We start from the raw sequence: 19,902 nt of genomic DNA, 5'->3' as shown, positions 1-19,902 counted from the left end.
AAATACCCACAACACATAGATTTACAAAGTTGAATAGATGGTTAGGCATATTTATTTTCAGAACTGTGTTTTACAGTGTAACTTGATGCGTATGTTTTATTTACTATGGAATATTCTTAATTAAAACAACAACAACAACAACAAAACCTCAACAAAGGAAAAAACACACACACAAAAAAAGAAACACCAAAAAAAAATGAAAAACAAACCAACAGCAGTAAACCCACAGCCAAACAAAAAACCCAACAACCAACCCAGGAAACTAACTAGTGTTCCAACTTCTGGAAAAGCAAACAGTTTGCAGCCCTTTCCAGCGGAGAAAGGGGAGTTGATATGAGTAAAATTGTTCAATTTAATACCTATATTATTTGGTGGAATGGACTGAAAAAGGAGGGCCGGGAGGATGCATAAGGACTCCACGAGAGGCAGCTGCAGGATGCGGTGGCACTGGATCAGATGGAAGCAGGGACCGCTTGCACCTTCACACAGGAGCTTTTGAGAATCCCTTGTTGTGGAAGCTGCAAACCACCACGCTGAGCTGCCTCTGGGATTCCAGCTTGTTTCTGCTTCAAACCCTTGCTGTGGCCATGTACGTGCTCCCACCCTTCCTGTGTAACCTTTAGAGTTGCTCCCCCGTGAGCTGCCTCCGGCGCTCAGTGCAGGTGTATTGCTGCTTAGCAATTCACATCAGCATGTCCGTGGCTGAGAGTGTTTGAAGGCTTTGATGGCTGATATGTGCACGCACGTACGTGAGAAAGATCTTCTGTTGCCTCGGGGAGTTAGGCACTGGGATAGCATAGCTTTGGGCCTTAAGTACTTTCATTTTTACTATATATATATTTTTAATATGGTCCTTAGCTCCTCATGGTTGAGCTAATCTTATTTCTTCTCTTTAGCCCTAGGGAGGTTCAAAAGTGACAAATGTGTGTGTATGAGTCCCAGCCATGTGCATGTGGTGCCACCAGCAACCTGTGGGCACGTGTGTGTACGTGTGAAGAATTTATCGGTGCTTCAATTACACAAATGTCACTGAAGTGGCTTTGCAGTTCCAGATTTTCCCCAAACAAATAGTTTTCTGCCACAAGATTAAGATGTTTATTGTCTGTCTCTTTTTAGGCAATATTTCTGATGTGTTGGTTTAAAATCCAGTAATATTATACACATTTTGCTTGCAAAGTGTAATTTTTTTTTTTTTTTTGAGACTTCTAGCTATTCAGTTTCCCAGAAACCTACTATACAGTGTTCTGCCACATTAGTTTTCCCTAATAATCCATGGGAGGATGTGATCAAGATCTATTACTGCCTCTCGATGTGGACGTCACCGAATTCTGTAAAGGATCTGCAGTGGCAATTCGCTTTGCTGTTTGCAGGCATTTAAATCTGCGTTTGGAAAGCCTTGCTATACTAACCAGGCTTCAGAACTGTAAGGAATCAAAGGACGTCTTGTGTCTTCTAGAAAAAGTGGATTTTTTTTTTGTCATCTTTAGATCCTTTTATGGCCATTTTCAGAGTGAAATAAGAGGCCTTCAGTCATTTCATTTTCTGCTGAATCTGACACTTAGAAATGTAAACGTGTCTATCAGAATGCCATTAATTGAGAATAATAAATGTCCCTTTACATGCAAAGTCTTTATATAGAGGTGACTCCTGCTGCGATTCCTGAAGGCATTTTTCCTTCAAAGCACAAATATATCAGCACTTAAAGCAGCATTTGATATCCTCTTGCCATTTCTGCAGCCCAGGCTCTGCATTGCCATGGCTTATTTTTCTTCTCTCAACACTTCACAAGGTGTGCCGTATCCAAACATGGACCTTCTCTGCAGAACCATTCATGAATTAATGGAACTGAAAAATAGCCAGTGGCAGTTTTACAGAAAGCCCCAGAATTCAGAACTGGCTTGTCCTTTGGCAAACAGGGGGAGAGAGAAAGGGACCAGCACAGACCCATAACAAATGTAGTTAGTGGGAACAAAGTTGGTGCCTGTTTACCCCAGTGGAACTGATAAGGACAACTTATTCTCTGCCACCACTTGCTGTGTAAGAACAGCTTTTGTCTGCAGTCTGCTTGTGCAGTTTGAGGCTTGTGTAAAAGTGTCAAAGCATCTTGAATGATACAAACTGTTTCTGCAAACCACTTAAATATGTAGCCCCAGAGAACCAGGTCTGTAGGTTTTTAAGCAGAGCTCTGTTATAACTCCAAACTTGCTTAATAATCTTGGCACATAGCAGCCTGGTAAGATTAATACCTCCTGTTTAATCACAGAAGCTTTTTGGCTAGAAGAGACCCTTAAGATCATCAAGTCCAACAGTAACCTAACTCTGCCACCATACCATGTCCCTAAGAATCTCATCTATACAATGAGCTTTGTTTGGTCTCCTTCCTTGTTAAAAATTCCTTACAGCTGGGCAAGAAATTACCCAGGTTGATCCTTCTACTTGTAAGGTTTTCAAGATGTTGGCATCCCGAAACAGGGACAGTGGCTCTTGTGTGACGTGGCAGGAGCTTGTCTGGGGTGCATGAGAGTGGTTCTGGACGGCAGCAGCACCAGGGGAAATTGCCAGTTCACAGTTTAGGATGAAAATAAGGTAAATCATGTTCATGACAAGTAAAAGTGAGCAATGATTTTAATATATTAAGGCTGTGTAAGGGGTGGGGCTTGTGATTGCTCTGATTTGATCATGTAGAATGGGAAGAAGTGTTCCCTTGGTTTACCTCCTCACTGCCCTCAGAAGAGGGGAATGTGCAGGTGCCCGTGCTGACTCAGACCTTAACAGGGTGATGTGTAGTGTTGCAGTGTGTTGATTCAGGTGAAGACACCAAATGGAGCTCTGATGAAGCCATCCATGACCTGCACATCACAGGCTGATCATTCTCCCATGTTTATAATGCAGAGAATCTGTCTTACATGCTAACTTCCAAAATATTTCTCTGTGTGCTGATAATGTGATGCTAACTGTGGGATGCAGCTTTACCATTTTCTATGCTGTACAACAAAAATACGAGCTCAGGGGTATATTAGTATGGTAACACATTAACATAAAGTACACCTTTTTGTACAAAAATAGGTATTCCTCCCACCACAACTGACGAGCAGAGACGCTATTGTCTGTGGAGGTTTGCATATTGTACTGCAAGTGTATTTTGACACTAGAAACTGAAGAAATGGGAAACTAGATATGTCTGGGGAGCAAGTACTAATCTAAGTGTCAGGTTTGATACTGGCAGACTCTGTGGAACCAGTAGCTCAAATCTCCGGAGGGCTGGCGGAGCCCTTGACCTTCGTAGCAGGAGATGAACTGTTGTTACTGCTGAGGGTTGATCTCTGAGAGAGGGATGAGAAAATCTTAAACATAGAAGTGGTGCTGTTTTTGCAGAGATACAGGATGTCTCAGAGCACTAATACACGGGAAGGGTTTCCCCTGATTCCCTTGTCCATTTAAACAGTGCTGTCTGCATGCCGTCTGCTGGCTTCACTTCCCTCTGGACATGGCCACGTTTCATCCCTCCAGCTGTCTGTGGAGGCAATAAGGGGTCTCTAGGCAAAGGATGTGCCATTTCAGCACTGGAAGCGTGTTTTTAAAAACATGAAATTTTCAGATAGTTTAGGCTGTTGGAATAGTTTGCGGTAGAGCTCATTAAAAAAAAAAAAACATATATTTTTGAAGTACCCAATTTGTGGTTTTGGTAATATATAAAAGTGACAATTTTTTTCTTCCCAGAGGTCAGTGTGTCAATTGTGAAATCACCTGTAGGCCTCTGAACACACTAGATAAGCATCCACCACTTGAAGTTTTCCAGCTGTCCTATTGACAGACTGGAGAGAGCCTAGCAAGTCTGATGTCAACCCAGAACCATTGTAGTGGTGGTACATACAGGGAGAGAATAAGGGAATTGGGCTTTCCACACCAGAAAGGAGAAGGCAATGGGAAGATGTCACCACTGGGGAGTTCAGAGATGACTTAGCCAATATCTTCTCAGAGGCGAGCAGAAGCTCTCTCCTGGGTGAGGAATTCATGCCAGGCACTTCCACGGAAAAATAACCCTGAAAATAACCTGTGTCCCAGGCAGCTGTGTGCAGGGGCAGGCAGAGGCCTGGTGGGGTGGGTGGGATGTGGGTGATGCAGCGATGGTCCCACTACAATGGCAGGAGGAGAAACTGGCTCTCAGCTTCTTGGTCTGGTTTGGCTTTCCGCAAACTTCTACCACTGCTCTTGTGTTGCCTGATGGACCTGTTTGGGACTGGGGCCAGATTTCAGCTGCAGTAGGTTTGGGAATGAAGTGAAAATAAGGCTGAACCTGCATAAAAAGTGCGAAGTCTCTGGAGAAGCCTTCTGCTGTTTAATTCTCCAAAAGCAGGGTGACAATTGCACACCCAGCAGTTGCTGTGAAATTGCTGCTACAGATAACCAAAAATGGGATAGATTTTTTTACTTGAACTTCAGGGTGCCTGAAATGCAGATATCTATTCTTTTTCACCCAGTTCCTGTTTGTAAGCAGTTCAGTTAAGGGCTTAAATGGATCTTGGGTTTTACAAATACTCATTCACACACTTCCATTAAGCATTCGATCCGGAGCAGATGTTGTTTTTCTTTATCAGATTTTTGGTTCACTGTGAATTGGGAATAAGTACACTAGTGATATATAAAGATGAAGCAAAATACATTTAGATTTATATATGCACATAGCCACTTTAAATACTGTTGGCACTCAAAAAAAAAAGACCTCCTAGCAGTTGAAGTAACAAATTACTCGTCTTACACTTTGCTGTGGCAGATCATGGCTTGCTTTAAAGTAACATTCTTTTTTCCTGCGCTTAGATAATTTAGACACTCCTCTGAAAAGAGGTACCACGTGGAGTGCAGTGAAGTTGAGGTAGATTGGAGAAAAGGATTACATTTTGCGTGTGGAAGCAATGAATGTAGGCTGTTGATAAACGACGTGGGTTTAGAGCGATCATTGCTGCTACTGCTTGATTATTTTTCTCAGGGACAGACGCTGGTTCTCTTTCCTTTGAAGAACTACTGTACTCATGTCTGCACTATATTTTAGGTAATATGTGTGCTGACTTCTGTTCTTCCTCTTCCTAGCTACCTCCCTTTCTCACCCAAAAGTAAGATGCTGCGATTGTATAACTTCTGAGTCTTCAGCAGTGTCAACAGGCTGCTACAACAAGCCCTGGCAAGGGCACCCTGTGGCCTATGAAAATACCTGTATCATGGAGTTCATGCATATAAAAGCATCTGTTCCAGAGCTTTAAATGAGGGTTGCAAGGAGGCTGACATGGTCTCGGGAGCAATCAGAGCTAGGAATAACACCAGGTTGTTCAGGAACTCTTTAGGTTAATAAGCAAATGTTTGTAGCTGTTTCCTTGCAGAAAGGAGTTCTGAGCGTGAGCTGGGGTAGTGCTCTGGACCTGTGCGGCAGAGCTGGAGATGTGCGCTGGGAAACCAAGGCTTGCTTCTTTAGTCCCAGCTAGATATCCAACCGTATTTCTCAAGTACTGCATTTCTTTACCAAAAGGCGAGGCAGGGAAAGAAGGAATTTAGTATGATGTGGAAGTAATAAGGTGGACTTTGCAGGAGCCCTGCCGTTAATTAGTTTTATTCTCACAAACATGGTTTCCAGATACTTATAGTCTGTGAACTTTTTCTTGAAATATCAAAATATTTGTAGCTATTTTCTTTTTTTTCTTTTTCTTTGGAGGGGGAATAAATTACCCGGTGTCATTTGACACTGGTGGAAATTTTTCTTTCTTTGATATGGAGGAAATTTTCTTTCAGTTTCTTCAGTTCATTCAGTTTCTTCAACTCATGGGAAAATTGCATAGCATTGAAACTCTAGGAATTAATCTGAATAGCCAGTGTGAGGTAAAAACGCTCCCTCTGCTCTAATTGGCATGGCCTGGTGAAAGCCGGCTCTTGGGCTGCCTCCCTCGCTAACTGCCCGGCCTCGTGGCAGATTGACATAATTCCCCCACCCCTGGGGAACCATAATAGAGCACTCCCTGAAGTGCTCAAAATCCTGAAGGGAAATTAGGCTCTCCCATTATTTTAATTTTTTTTTTTAATGGGGTTTCTGGAGTGCTTATATTCATCCAAAGGACTGCGGGCTATTAAATAGAAGGGTTTTTAAAGGTTTTTGTAATTGCCACACTTCCTCCCTCTCCCCTCCTTTTAAGTGGCTTTGGACAGTTGCAGAACTTTGATTTTAAATTTATCTAATCTCTTGAGGTATCTAGGTAAGGAAAACTATTGTAACTGAAAATGGCTCTGATTTTTTTTTTTTTTTTTCCATTCTTCCGTTTTAATAGATATGTTTAGTCTACTTTAAAAGCTTTCTAGAGAACCTTTTATAACTGGCTAATTTAAGCTTGTCAGGTTTTAATTATAATCTCTCCATACACAAGTTAAGATACTTAATGCTAGTGAAAAGTTCTGAATACAAAGCAAACCTGTGTCAAGTTGCAGAGCACTCTTACCCGTCTTAATTGCTTCTGGTCTGAACTTTAACCTTCACTCTCCCATCTGTCTTACGTATTCCCTTCTCTCATCACAACCACTTTCTTTCCGTACAGTGCTGAAGATATGTCTTAATTCTTCAGGATTTTTAGCCTGGCAAGATCCTGCCATCAGGCTGCTCAGCTCCTTCTTTGTCTCACTGCAGGATGATGCACGTTCCTGTTGTGGGAGATGTGGTACCTCATCTATAGGAGCCATGCATTGGATCCCAAACATTGCAACAGCTTCTGGTCTCTGTGAAAAATCTCTCCCCAACACCATCTGTGGTGGGGTTTGTTTACAGTTTTATGGGTGTTTTCTTAGGTAGTTTATTTCTTTTTAGGGCTGTTGTCTGCCTAATTTTCCAGCTACGACCCAGTCTTTGTGGCAAAGGTTAGTTGCTTCTTTTTCTTAGACAAGAAGGAGTTTTCATTGAAGCTTAGAAAATTAGCCTTGAAAATACTCAGTCAGTGCAGATTCCTTCTGGAGAGTGCATTTAAAAGTTTGAATCCAAAATTGATTTGGAAGTACTCTAATCTAAAATAACCCTGATGTTAGCATTGTTGTCTGCAACTCCTGCTAGCCCTGGCGTTCTGGTTCAGCGCGTTGGCACACAGTTCCCTGATGCTGTGAAATTGAGACTCATCTGGAGATACAGACTCTTCTAAAACGGATTGCAAGGCACTTAAGACTCCTTATTTCATTAGTTCAGCAAAGGAGTTCTTTTCAACAGTCAGGAATCTCATGATGAGGTGGATGAAAACTGAGCAAATCAAGCGGGACAGACTCCATGGAAATGGAGCAGAGGAAAAGCTGCTTGGCAAGTTTTTTGGCCCGGAAGTGTAGCATTTTTGGAGCTGAAGGTTAGTGGTTTAGAATTTCGTTTTAGTCTGAGGTTTCAGGCGAAGCATTAGTAGACACATAACGGGGCCAGACTTCAGGATGTACATTTCAGGAGGCTTTCAGTTTTGCACACTGGGCTAGGTCATATGATATTTTTTTTTCATTCTTTTTTTAACCAAGTGTAACCACCATCATCTTCATGTCTGTTGGTGAGAATTAAATGGAGCATAAATAACTGAATTGAAGAGCAGACTTCCACCTTAAGGGGATCAGTTGCTGCACGAAGTGGTGGTAATGATCCAGGGGAGCAGGAGGCATTGAGGAAAAGAGTAAAGTGTGAGTACTGTCCAAAGTGCAGGCAGCAGGTCATAAATTCTTGTAGTGGTGGTGGTCTGAAATTCGAGGAATAGGATTAGAGAGCTACTGTAGGTTAATGAAAACAGCTCCCTTAGGATCAGCTTGAATTCAACTCAGTGGTCAACCATAAGAAGAGGAATGTCTTGTGCAATTCCAACTTCTCATCCATATTCTGAAAACTGCGATGCTCCTGAATGCTTAATAGAGTAGAATATGCTCTGTTACGGTATATTTCATATGGCTTCTAAGATGCTTTAATGCAAACTAAATGTCAAGCTAAGTTGCCCCAAACCCTTAGTGCTCACTTTATTCTGAAATATGTGGTGAATTGCAGCAGTGGTTTGAAGCCTTTCTGGGGCATTTCACAAAAAAAAAAGAAACAAAAGGAAAAAAAAGTCTTGCAATTTTACTTGGGTCTTTCATGTTGTCCAGGGTAATAGTGCTCAAATCCTGTCTCTATACGTCATCTCAAAAGAACTCATTATAGAATGAGTATACAACAGCTAATGCCAAGAAACCACTTTTAATTCTTATCAGCATAATTTCTTGTAAAGGAGGGTAGCATTAATGGCCAGCTGTGGCTTGTGAGCCCTGACTCAATCAGTTGTGAATAACAAAAATTAGTCTGAGGCATATAGTTACTAGCCAACTGCAGCTATAACAAATGTTTAACGAACTGTGTTGCACCAGGGTCTGCATACCTTTCTTTGTGAATGAAAGGGGAAATGGCCAAGAGCAGGACTTTGTCCTAATTGTAGTAGGGAAATGGGGTGAAATCCATCTATGGGAGCAAAACGTGGTGAAGTAAGGCTTAAGCTAGACCTAAGTAAACAGAAGAACAGAAGCAATGAAAGCATTTAGCCTCTGCTTTCTCTGTCTTCATGACATTAAGAGAACAACTTTAGTTGACATTATTTGCGAGGTACAGCAAGTTCTTTCAGATAAACTTCACCCTGCCCGTTTTCTAATCTCAAGATATTAAACTGCCTTTGCCAGAGCAGTTGAATGAGAAGGGTGCTGTGCTCTCTGGTGTCAGCAGTAGGATGGAAAGGATCATTCCAGTTTTTGGTGGGCTATACTTTGTACAAACATCTAGGGTCTTTGTTAAACTGCATTCAAAGCCAGGATACCGAGGGACCTCCTGTAATCTGAACATCTACATTACACAAATCATAGGCTTTTGTCTGGTCATCCTCAGACAGGAGCTGTAACTCAGCAAAGTGCCCTGTTGTCCTCTTTTTGGCTCCTGCTAGAATGGGTCAGCCAGTGGCGGTTTATTGTCCCACTCAGACCCTTCTCTGCCTCCCAGCCACCTCCAGAAGGGAGAAAGGCAAAATCTCTAGGGGATGGGAGTAGGACTTTCAAGGTAAATTCAGGCGCCTGAAGTTTGACCAGGCATTCCTGTGTTGACTGCAGGTGTGGTCCGGATAAATCCAGTAAAGTTGCACTAGATGTGAACCATTTTTGGCACCTGAGACTTGTTCATGTATAGCTTACCAAAGCAACTCCACAAATTCCACGGCTTTACGATGTTGCCAGCCTTTCAGGAGGCTGTACAGTGTCATTTGAAACCTCAGGGCTTGCAAAAGGTTAGGATATTGCTTAGATCCAAGATGACACAAATTCCACTTCCTAAATCATTAATTATTTCTTGGTTACTTGTGCAGTGATCACCAATGTAAAACTGAGATTGAGAGTCTCCACACCTGGAGACTTAACACAGAAATTTGAAACTGTGACTACCTCAGCCCCTCTCTTCAACATCCCGCTTTGAAATATTGGGCAGGGAGGGAGATGGGATGCTCTCTTAACCTTGGTTTTTCTTCGCTACTTTCATGAGACAAAATTCTAGTCTGCTTTATTTTTTAAGTCAGCAAACTGATTATGTATTGCAAAAGATCAGTGTTTTCATGGGTGAGTAGTAATTACTGAGTAATGGCTTAAAACATTTCCTGAAGGAACATAAAGCTGTTTTTAAAAGTCAAGAGTACATTAAAAGGATTACCATGTAGATTTGATTTTTAGATAACACTAAAATGGATCCCAAATGGACTTATGAAAAGGGATGCTATCTCTTTAATGGAAAGTGCATGGTCTGACAGCTCAGCATGCAAATGGTCCTGCAAAGGACTGTGTGTTGTGTTTTTTCCTTTTAACAGAAAGAGAAGGAAATGGCTCTCTTTGCCCTTCTCCTTTCAACTTTTAATAGCAGATAGGTTGGTCTGGTTTTGCTAGGAAAGGGAGAAGAGGCTAGGTTTTGGGGATAACCACATCTTTCTGAAGTAGTAGGGAGGTGTATTTCACGACTTCTAGAAGGTCAGCAGCAACTGTACATCTTATATGGATTGCATTCCGTAGAGGGACTCTCTCTGCATCCTTGTATACATACTCATCTCCTGGAAATGAAGAAGATATGCAAATACATTGTAGTCCTTTTATATTGATTATACTAATCTTGTGCAGGGCATGAGCGTCAATGTTTGGCTTTACAGTAATTTTGGACAGGGGCGGGAGGGGCTGTTATTTTCATACTCCAATAACTTGCAATGACTATAGCTTTTGCTATTTCAGAGTTGCCAGCACAACTTTCTGGTGATTGATGGTGTAAAATATACTTTTGGCCTGAATAGGATTTCTTCTAGAAACACTTAAAAGAGTATATTCACATTTCATTAAACACAGAGCACGAGGATTCCAAATTCTTTTGTGGTATTGCGCAAATTATCATAGGCTCCAAAAGTCTTGAGAAATTTCTATAAGCCTGTGAAAGCTTTAGATTGGGTAGTCATCATTGCCTGCATTAAGGCCTGTGACAGATTGCTTCATCAGTGTACACAGAGCAAAACATCAAATGGCCATTTGGCAGTGGGCACTGAAATTCTATTAAGGTTGCCGAAAGCTTAGGCTGACATTGTATATGTCTGCAAAGAGGCAGAAGAAAAGATGATGATGATGGTGATCGTGCAATGATATAGTTCTATTCTCCTTAAAATATTCACATACATAGTGTATCAAATCTGTCAGGATGATGTTAATGTTTCCCTGCTAAACCTGGGCTCTGCTGCATCGCACATCTTTGCACATGTCTTGAGACCTCAGTGGTAAGATGTTAAACAGTGCATTTTAACTGGAAGATGAGAATTGGGTAGTATTACACATATGCCTGGAAATAATTGACTTGAGTTTTTACTTCTCCAGCATTCTTTGGGATTTTTAATTTCATATAGGGGTTTTCTGTCAGATTTTCTTTCCTTTTTGGACAAAAACCTTTCATTATTTAACATTGCTACAGAGCTTGTTCCTAAATGATCTGAGAGGTGAGGGATGAGTTCTTACCTTTGTGATTATTTGACCTGAGACTCGTCTTGCCTTGGTTTTCTTTGACATCCAAAATCCCAGTAGATAACTTTGGAGCTTAGTGTATTTTCAGTGGCCACCTGTAAATCAATGGAATATTGAGGAATATGGGACGAATTCCAGGCTAATCATCCCTCATAATAATTTTCTCATATGTGATGTTCTTATACTGCTGTAAATGTGGTTTGAGGGCAGTCTCTTCATTGCCAGACTTTCTTCTGCTACGGACACTGAAGGAGGCAACTGGCCACCTAAAATCAGGACCTTTGCTAGACCGTAGGATGCTGAATTGCGACTGATCCAGAAAACTTGATCAGAATGTTTTCAGACTAGGCTGAAGGTAGAAGAAATCTGCATGTCTTTTTACTGTTCCTAGGCCTACAAACAGCAAAAATGAATTTTACTGAAACGCTACATGTGCTAAGAATAAGATTTGGACATATGCCAACTACGAAAAAATTGAAGCTCAGACAAGCATATTTTATGAGCATGGGGAAAATGTTGCTTACAGGAGTGATTTACAGAAACTGTTTTGCAGCAACAATTATTATGGTTTGTGTTCAGTCCTACTGTCACGTCGTCTTTTATAGCTACAGGTTGTCCTCTCTTGAGAGCAGCTCCGTAACAGACAAGAGTCTTAAAGCAGGTGCTGGAAGTCTCAAAACTTCAGGGGAAAATTAAAGTCTAGATTCTAACCTTAAACCTTGTGTCCCAATCAGGACCTACCTTGGTACAGATTCAGATTATGTGACTTTTATTTTGGATATCTTGTTCTATATGAGCAAATGGCTTGAAAAAAACAGGACCTCTGCATGGGAGATTGGAGGGGGGTAAGCCACTCATGAATATAAGCCACTCTAAAATATAATTCTCTAAAGCTTGTTCCGAACTGTAGGGCAAAAAAAATGCTGTGTTGCTGGGAGGAAGACTATAGCAGAGTTAAAATAGAAGCACTGATCAAAATGTTGTTTCTCCTGTTAACAGCCCTCTCCAACTACTTTTTTGCTGTGCTTGGGAAGTTTGTTCAGAAGAAAGAATACCACAAATGAATTGTTAAAGCCACTGTAAAAATCACCCGCTGTATATTGCAGCATGAAACTGGAAATGAAAAAAAACTGTGGCTAGTCATTGAATAATTCTGATGAATGGTCTAAGGCTTGTTCATAAGCATTTAGTTGCAAGTACTTGGTGTTCCAAATGTAATGTTTTAATAGGATATACAGATGACATGATGAGTTTCACCTTGCTGGCCATAATTCTTCAAATGAAATTCTTGGTGAAGATGCCCGAGACGACATACTCTCAGTTCAATGGAAGTGCACGGTTTAACTTGTTTCACAGGGTGTAATATTCATAGAAGGTGAGTAATACAATACTGGGAACACAAAGTGAGTTTCTTTTTAAGGGAATGAAATTCACTGCATCTTTTTGGCAATGACTGTCTGCATTTACTTAAATGGGTGATGCAGGGCTCTAATGCTTTTAAATGATATCAGATCCCCTGATAAAAGGCATAAGACTGCAGCTTATTTATTGTGATGAGACAGGAGTTAATAAGATTACTCCTACTCTGCAGTTACTTTTTCAACTTTTGCAGTCAAATGGTGGGGTTTTTGCTAGCAGGCACAAGGAGGTCAGCTCATTTAGGGAGTGTTGATGGTAGAAATAAACATTTTTTTTCCTTCAAGTGGAACTTTGAAACCTAGGCTCAATTGCCCAACTGCCAAAATTCCAGTCTTTAAACCAGAATTGCTTTTAGCACTGGAATGTTGCATCGCTATAATAATCACTTATATAAATTACAAAACAAAACACCAAAACAAGCAACACCTTAAAAAGATAAAGAAAGAAAAAAAGAAAGAAAGAGGTTTGTAACATTAACCTGCAATAATTGTGGTCTTTGGCAGAGGAGTTGTCCAGAAACATGGTAACTTTATCTGAAAGAAACTGCTCAAGCAAGAACTTGTGGCGGAGAAGAAAACCATAATTCCAGTACTGTGTTGTGCAAGGTGCTGTACAACTGTATGGGAAGCACTGCTCTGGAGTGGTTGTCACAAACCTTTCAGGGAGTAGATATTGTGTGTGCGTGTGTGTGTAGTTAACTGCTTTGTTGAGTGGGCTTTTAAGGTAAAAGTAGCTAATCTGAGGAAAAGTTTTGTTTGTTTGCCTTTTTTAAAACAAATCAAACAAACAAACAAAACCCCCAAAAACAAAAACCAAAAAACAATACAACAACCAAACAAAAAAACTTGAAGAGGGAAAGAGTTAGAGCCATCTGCCTGAAAGCATTGTGTAAAACATACACACAATGTTGGGGAAATAAGCCAATTATGTGTGCTTCACAGGAGGTGGGGAACTGACCTTTGTGTATAATTAGTTCTTTTATTTAAAGCAAAGATTTTGAATAGAATAACTAATTAGCTGTCATAAATGGCAAATTGAAGATTTTGGCCAGATTCCTTGGGGAGTGTGGGAGGACGTCCCTCCTCCCAGCCCGTACTGTGCGCTCTGGCTCTCCTCATTAGGCTTGTTTTTAGTTCTCCGCAGCGGTAATGAGGAGCGCCGCGGCGGCACTTCTCGGAGCCCCCCTAACCAGCCATGAAAAGCGGGTGGAGGAGAATTGTCCCCAGCTCCTGCCGCCTTCCCTCAGCATGCGTGGGAGTTGTGGAGGGCTCGAGTGGGACGGGGGGAGGCCGAGGGGGCTGCGGGCAGTTGGAGGGGGGGTCTGAAGAGTCCTGGTGATATGCCTTTTATGCTCTGGACTTGTCTGTATAAAATACAGGCAAGCTGCAAAGCCTTGAGGCATGTATCATTAGCTAGCAGTCTCGCATTACTCTTTCAGACCAATTAACCTTTAGAGTTGCATTAAAGAAATCAGGTGGTGAACTTCCATGCTTTCAGAGGGGACCAGTAGCTTTCTTGCAGACCAGAGCACTGTGGAGCCATACACCATAGGACCATTGCAGATAACTGTTATTTAAAAGGTCTATCATTTATAAAAAGTTCCCAGGCTTTCTTGGAAACAAGGCTTTATGAGCAGTGCCCTTAGAGGAACTGCAGCTGATTGCCATGTGAATAGAAATATCAGTAAAATGGCTTAGAAAAATTTAGAGGTGTACTTAGTGGACACTCATGTTATAAAGCCAGCTGAATAATTTTACAGAAGGACCCCGACTGAGAAGATATGGGCTGATTAAAGCTAGTTTGTCTGGCTGTGAATAGAGGTAAAGTTTAGATTACTCACTACAATAACAGCCTCTTTAGACACAGCCATAAATTTCAGTATGTCCAGAGGTGGTGTCTATAATTTTTTAATGTGCATTGGAGCTCCGAGCACTCAGAACAGGTTTTGTTTTGTATTTACCAGCAGCAAGTCTATTAAGTTGTAAAGGGTGAAGAAGGGAGTGTAGGTAGCCAAAAATAGAAAGGCTTCATCTACTGTTTCTAAGAAAAGATAGCAATGGATGGCTAGTTACAGGAGAGGAGAGAGCAACTTGATGGTATTTTCAGAATTTGGTAATCAATCAGCATTCCCTTTGTGATCATGTATTTAAATGGGTGAGCATATAGCTGTTAATTTTTCTGCTTCTGCCACAGTGCTTCTCATTTTCAAATCCTTACCCACAAAGCACACATGGAATTCGTTGAAGGTGAGGGGCAAGCTCTTTATTTCTTGACAGCCCCAGTTAGACACCACATGCCCCCTATCAAATTGAACTAGGTATTTTGGCGGGTTTTTGTAAGTACTGGGGAAAAATCTACACAGAGAAATGAAGCAGCATTGCAGTCTTACAGTCGGGAAATTTCCAAAAAGAAAGAGCACCTCTCCAGGTGGTTTCTGCCTGCAAAGCCCAGACTGCTTGGGGTTTGCTGAAGTGGGGCAGGAGGAGGAAAGAGGTTTGGTGTTGGCTGTGTCTTCTCTCTGCAAGCCTTTGACCATGAAAGGGGTTAAGCTTCTGAGATGCTGCTCTCTTGTTGCTTGGAAATGACATGGCAAGTATTTGAGGAACCCTTGCTGATCAAGTTTGGCAATTTTTGAAATTTTGTTCGACGCCTTGCCTGCTGTGTCAACTCACCAGCTCATTGCAGCTGCAACTTTCAGCAGTGGCATGTGTGTTATGTGCAGACCTGTTGGTTGGGATGTCGGAGGGAAGCCTCACAGACCAAAATGTAATTTCAAAACACTGAACCTGACCAGCAGAGGCTGACCTTGCTCGTTATTATCTGAGTTGGAATAGCAGCTTTGAACATCATATGATCTCTGAAATGGTACCTTTTTTCATTAGAAAGCCCCCTGCTGAACACTGACCAAATACATAGCTTTTTTCATTGCTGAAGGTACTGTTTAAATATATATATATCTGTTCCTTTGCTAGTTATTGGAAGAAAATCAAAGTGTTACATTCCACTTATTCGCAGAAGCCTCTCATAAGACAATGGTGCACTTGCAATAAGGGGGAGTTGAGATGGCTGCGGTGAGCAAGGACTGCCAGGGCCACAGATGGAACAAGAACCATCGCTACAGCCAGTCCACAGCCATCCGGGTCAGGAGACCCTCCTACCCTGCCATTAAACCAGCCTCTCCTCATGGTCCAGCCAGGGTTCCATCCCTGCGCAACTGCCCTTGTGCTTGACCATGCTCGCTTTGGGTGCAAGCAGCTGTAGCTCTGAAAGGGCTGAAAGGCTTCAGAAGCGCTTGAGGGCCTTGGGAAGTCCTGTCTGGCTGAAGATCTTTTATTTCTGAATCTCAGAGATGATCACAAACCCCACTCATGGAGCAAGCCTCTTGTGAGGGGGGTTGAGGGGCTCTGGTTGTCTAGAATCTGCATTTTGCAATCTGCAGCACCTTCAGATGCAGGATCCTCGAGTTACCTAGATGAACCTTACAAAAGTATTGTCTGACCACCCCCTTTGTAAGAAATCCTCTTCTGCCTCTCAGGGTACACAGCTCACACTTAGAGAGCCTATTTAGGGGGTGGGTAATGACTCAGTAGTGTATAGGACTCCTGTCTTAAAATATAATTCACATATCTAGGCCTTAATTTTCATAAGTGAAAACTATATTCTTTCATCACCAGTACTGATCTTGGACAGTTTGCAAATGCAAATTCATGCATGTGCCCCTCTCTATAGCTCACGATAAGGCTGTTTCTCCTCATTATGTGCTGTTTTCCTGGCATGGAGTTGGAAAGAGCATGGGTTGAAGGTTTCGAGTTTTCTGAAAAATAAATTACTCAAAAAGTGAAACCTCTCTTCGCTCCTGAAATGTACTCTAAAGAGGAAAAAAAAAGTGCTGTGTCCGGAACCATGGTGCCACTTCCTTCATTCTCATAAGAAACGCTCACCAGGAGTGCAGGATTCCTGCAGCCTGACCTCCAGCGCCCGCAGTGCGTTACACTCCCAACACTTCCCTGTCTTTCCCTTTTTCCAAACATACAGGTACTTCTCTGTGGCCGTGTACCTAGAATTTCTCTCAGGAGCATCATGGGTTGCATCTGTGGCAGTCAAACACAGATTTAAGTTTTAACTTAATTATTGCGTGTTTGCCCCTGGAGTCAAAAGTTTGCTTGTATTGATTTTGCAAGTGGGTTTCGAGTGTGACGCAGCAAAGAGCAGGAGGGCTCTTTAAGCCTTAAGAGTTTTTGAATGTTACTTGACCTGTCTTCGTGCTGCTGAGACCACTTTGATAACAAATGGATCAATAACTCACTGTTTGTGTAGAGGTGTCTTAAGTGCTATTGTCGTCTGCTAGCAGCTCTGACAAAGCAATTATTGGTGTAGGAGTGGTGGGTTTTACATGTGCTGAGCGTTAGCCACTGTCAGGTCACCCTGGCTTTTAAGGAACGCAGCAAATGTCACTTATTACAGTGGCACTGACCCAGTCCTCTCTGGTTAAGGGACTGTTAATAATTCCATTATCAAGCTGCTACTTCCTGGGACACCCGACACTTCCTACAGAAATGGTGGCTTAACTTTGTGTGAGAGTATATAACCAGTGACACCAGGTACTGCAGCCAGTGTCCCCTCTCACCTCTGCATTGGTTAAGCTCACAGCATGCTTGTTACAGGCCCAGCATTGTCATTTTTACTGACTGACACTAGTAAAAATAAAAATCGGTAACAAAGTAAAATCAAGGCTCTAGAGAAAATAGGATTCTGGCATCTCAGGGAGTTTGTTTCTTCTTTCACCATTTCACGTCTCCTCCCTCCCCCACAATATAATCCTTGTTTCTTTTTCCACGTTGCCTGTTGATTCCATAAAATCCTCCCCCACCTCCCTCTTAAACTGCGAATGGTGACACATCTCACACCGATGTTGGTGCTCACCATGGGAGGCATGAGCTTCCTGGAGGAGAAGAGAAAGCTGGAGACAGCAGTTTGGCCACAGCAGGTCCCCACCAGCCTAGTGACCTGAGGGTCTTGTCACCACCTCGTACTTGCTTTGCTGTCCCAGCAGGGGTTTCCAGGGAGAAAAAGACTCCTGGCTTTTTACTACCTGTTTCAGTGGTGTAAGAGGAGAAGGAAAGCTCCGCTTCATTTAAGGAGCATGGCTTCGCTGGGGGTGGAGGGGCACTGGTTGGATTATTCTCAGCAGTCCTCAAGGGCTTTTGAATAACATGTATTTTAGGGCAGTCCTGGGGCTGCTCTAGCTTTCACTGAGAGCTCTGTGACCAGCAGGGCTCACGAGAGAGGAAAAACAGTGCCATACCACATCATTTTATACCCACTCCTCTCCTTCCCCCATCAAGCTTGATCCAGTCAAGATGTTGGACTGGCGGTACGTACAGTGGTGGCCCTTCTGATCTTCATAATTGCCTGTGGCAGGTAATTAACAGCACAAAGGTACTGGTAATAAGGGAAAAAGCAAATATTGGAATTGCAGTCAGTTTATTTTGCTGCAAGATGTTAATTTTAAAAAGTCTGGTGCTTTGTGTCAGCCCTGCCCTTAGGAAAAAAGGGCTGCATTCCTGCAAGTGTCGCACTCCCACTTACCCTGTGACAGAAAGTGAAGTTCAAATTCCTTTGGCTATCAGCTTCTTGCAATGGGAGCTCCTTGTAATGAAACCAGCAACACTGCTCACGGATCTACCTATAGCTCACAGTGCTGCCCCCAAACGCAGGCAACCTCTCCAGGCTGCTGGGATGTCTTCTAAACGAAGCGCTCTGTTTGCATTGCAGGTGTGCCGATGTTATCTGTGCAACCCAAAGGGAAGCAGAAGGGCTGTGCTGGCTGCAACAGGAAAATCAAGGACCGGTACCTGCTGAAGGCTCTGGATAAGTATTGGCATGAAGACTGTCTAAAGTGCGCCTGCTGTGACTGTCGTCTTGGAGAGGTTGGATCAACTCTTTACACAAAAGCAAATCTCATTCTTTGCCGCAGAGATTACCTGAGGTAAATAGAGGAACGTACTGTGGGCTCTTCCCAAAGCCTCTTAGCGTGCTGCCAGCTGTTTGTCTTTCTAAACCTCTGCTATGAAAACATGTACTTGTGCATGGTCAGCCCTGCCCAGAAGAGGCTGGAGTTTCTTCCTCTAAGCATGGCTTTTTATTTGCAATTAATGTATTTTGTAGTCAGGGAGGTGAAATCCTACTTTCAGGCCGAGGCAGAAGGAGGAGGGCATGACTTTATTATTGTAAAACAACAAGAACAACCAGTGCTTGCTGAGAAAATTAGGAAAACACTGTAAATTCTTGCTTATCTTTGATATTATGCTCCTGTATCTGACTGAGACCTGACCAAACCTTTACCTTTTATTTTTCAGTGATAGCTTTTAGATAGACTTCTAGTGCTTGTACTGAGTAAGGTTTCTCCTGAGAGGCTCTTGTCTCTTCCCTAAATAAACAGAGCAAAACATTCCAAAATTACAGATCAACTTCAAAAAGAAATTCTTCATGAGGAAGTCTGCAGAGACCATCACTAACTCCAAGTTAGAACTACCCTGTCAGTGTCTGTGTGCAATACATAACAACACATGGGACTTTTTTGTCTGGTGTGTATGGGGGTTTTGTCCAAAAACCTTTCTATAAACACAAATGAATTTTAATAAGACAGCAGGCCTAATGCAAACATTCTTATGAGTGTCACACTGCAAAACCCACTGAGTTTTGCTTTGTTTTTGCTTTGCAAGAACGTACTTGATCTTCAGCTAAAGTGTGTGTTTTCTTTGTTTTTCCTAAAGCACTGATATTATTTCCTATGCAACCTCAACCAGCAAACACATCTGAAGCAAAATAAAAACAACACAGTTTTAAGATAGGGAGGTAAAATGCCGTCTAACCTTGTGGTGTCCAGAGGCTGGGTAGACAAGTCTCAGTGCTCAGATGCTTCATGTGTTTCAATGTAAAACATATTCCTGAAAATCTCTGGTAAATATTTTCTTAGTAAGCTTGAACAAGTTTCTCCTTCTAAAGATGAGAGCATAAGCACTGAGCCAAACAGAAGGAATAGTCTATTAGCTGCCATGCAGGAGCTGCCACCTTGCCTTTCAGCCAGGCAGTGTACAAGCACATCCTGCCCATGTGAGGATTCTGCTTGAGCTGAGACTCTCCAGGGCACACGTGAAATGTCCAGCTGAAGTTCTGCCACACAGGCAGCAGTCGCAGGTCCACACCTGGTTAGGCAGCACGCATCCCCAAAATGTGAGGAGGAGCTTGGGTAAGGATGGAACACATCTGAAGGGGGAAAGGCAGGATAAGCAGCATTAGAAAAGATGCACAGGGTATGGTGAGGAAGCAGCTAACTATCTTCACTATCATAAAATAATTTTTGTACCTTAAGTCTGAGTATTTACTAATGCCATAAGTCACTTGCTCTGGAAGTATCCTTAACCCTGTCTGAGCTAAGCT

General features: G+C 42.3%; 1 protein-coding gene across 4 annotated transcripts in view; it reads left to right on the top strand.

Annotated features, from left to right (window-relative positions):
* LMO1 (LIM domain only 1) overlaps positions 1-19,902 on the top strand; it is a 62,090-nt gene that overhangs the window by 26,637 nt on the left and 15,551 nt on the right. For all 4 annotated transcript variants that reach the window (XM_082058570.1, XM_082058569.1, XM_082058571.1 and 1 more), the window contains one exon: positions 18,235-18,448. In XM_082058570.1, coding sequence (XP_081914696.1) covers positions 18,235-18,448 — 214 coding nt within the window. The remainder of the gene's footprint in view (positions 1-18,234; positions 18,449-19,902) is intronic.

The sequence above is a fragment of the Streptopelia decaocto genome (genome assembly GCF_964273445.1).
Source record: "Streptopelia decaocto genome assembly, chromosome: 7".
Classification (NCBI taxonomy): Eukaryota; Metazoa; Chordata; class Aves; order Columbiformes; family Columbidae; genus Streptopelia; species Streptopelia decaocto.
Note: the sequence above shows the minus strand (reverse complement) of the source record. Positions and strands in the feature narration are given on the sequence as shown.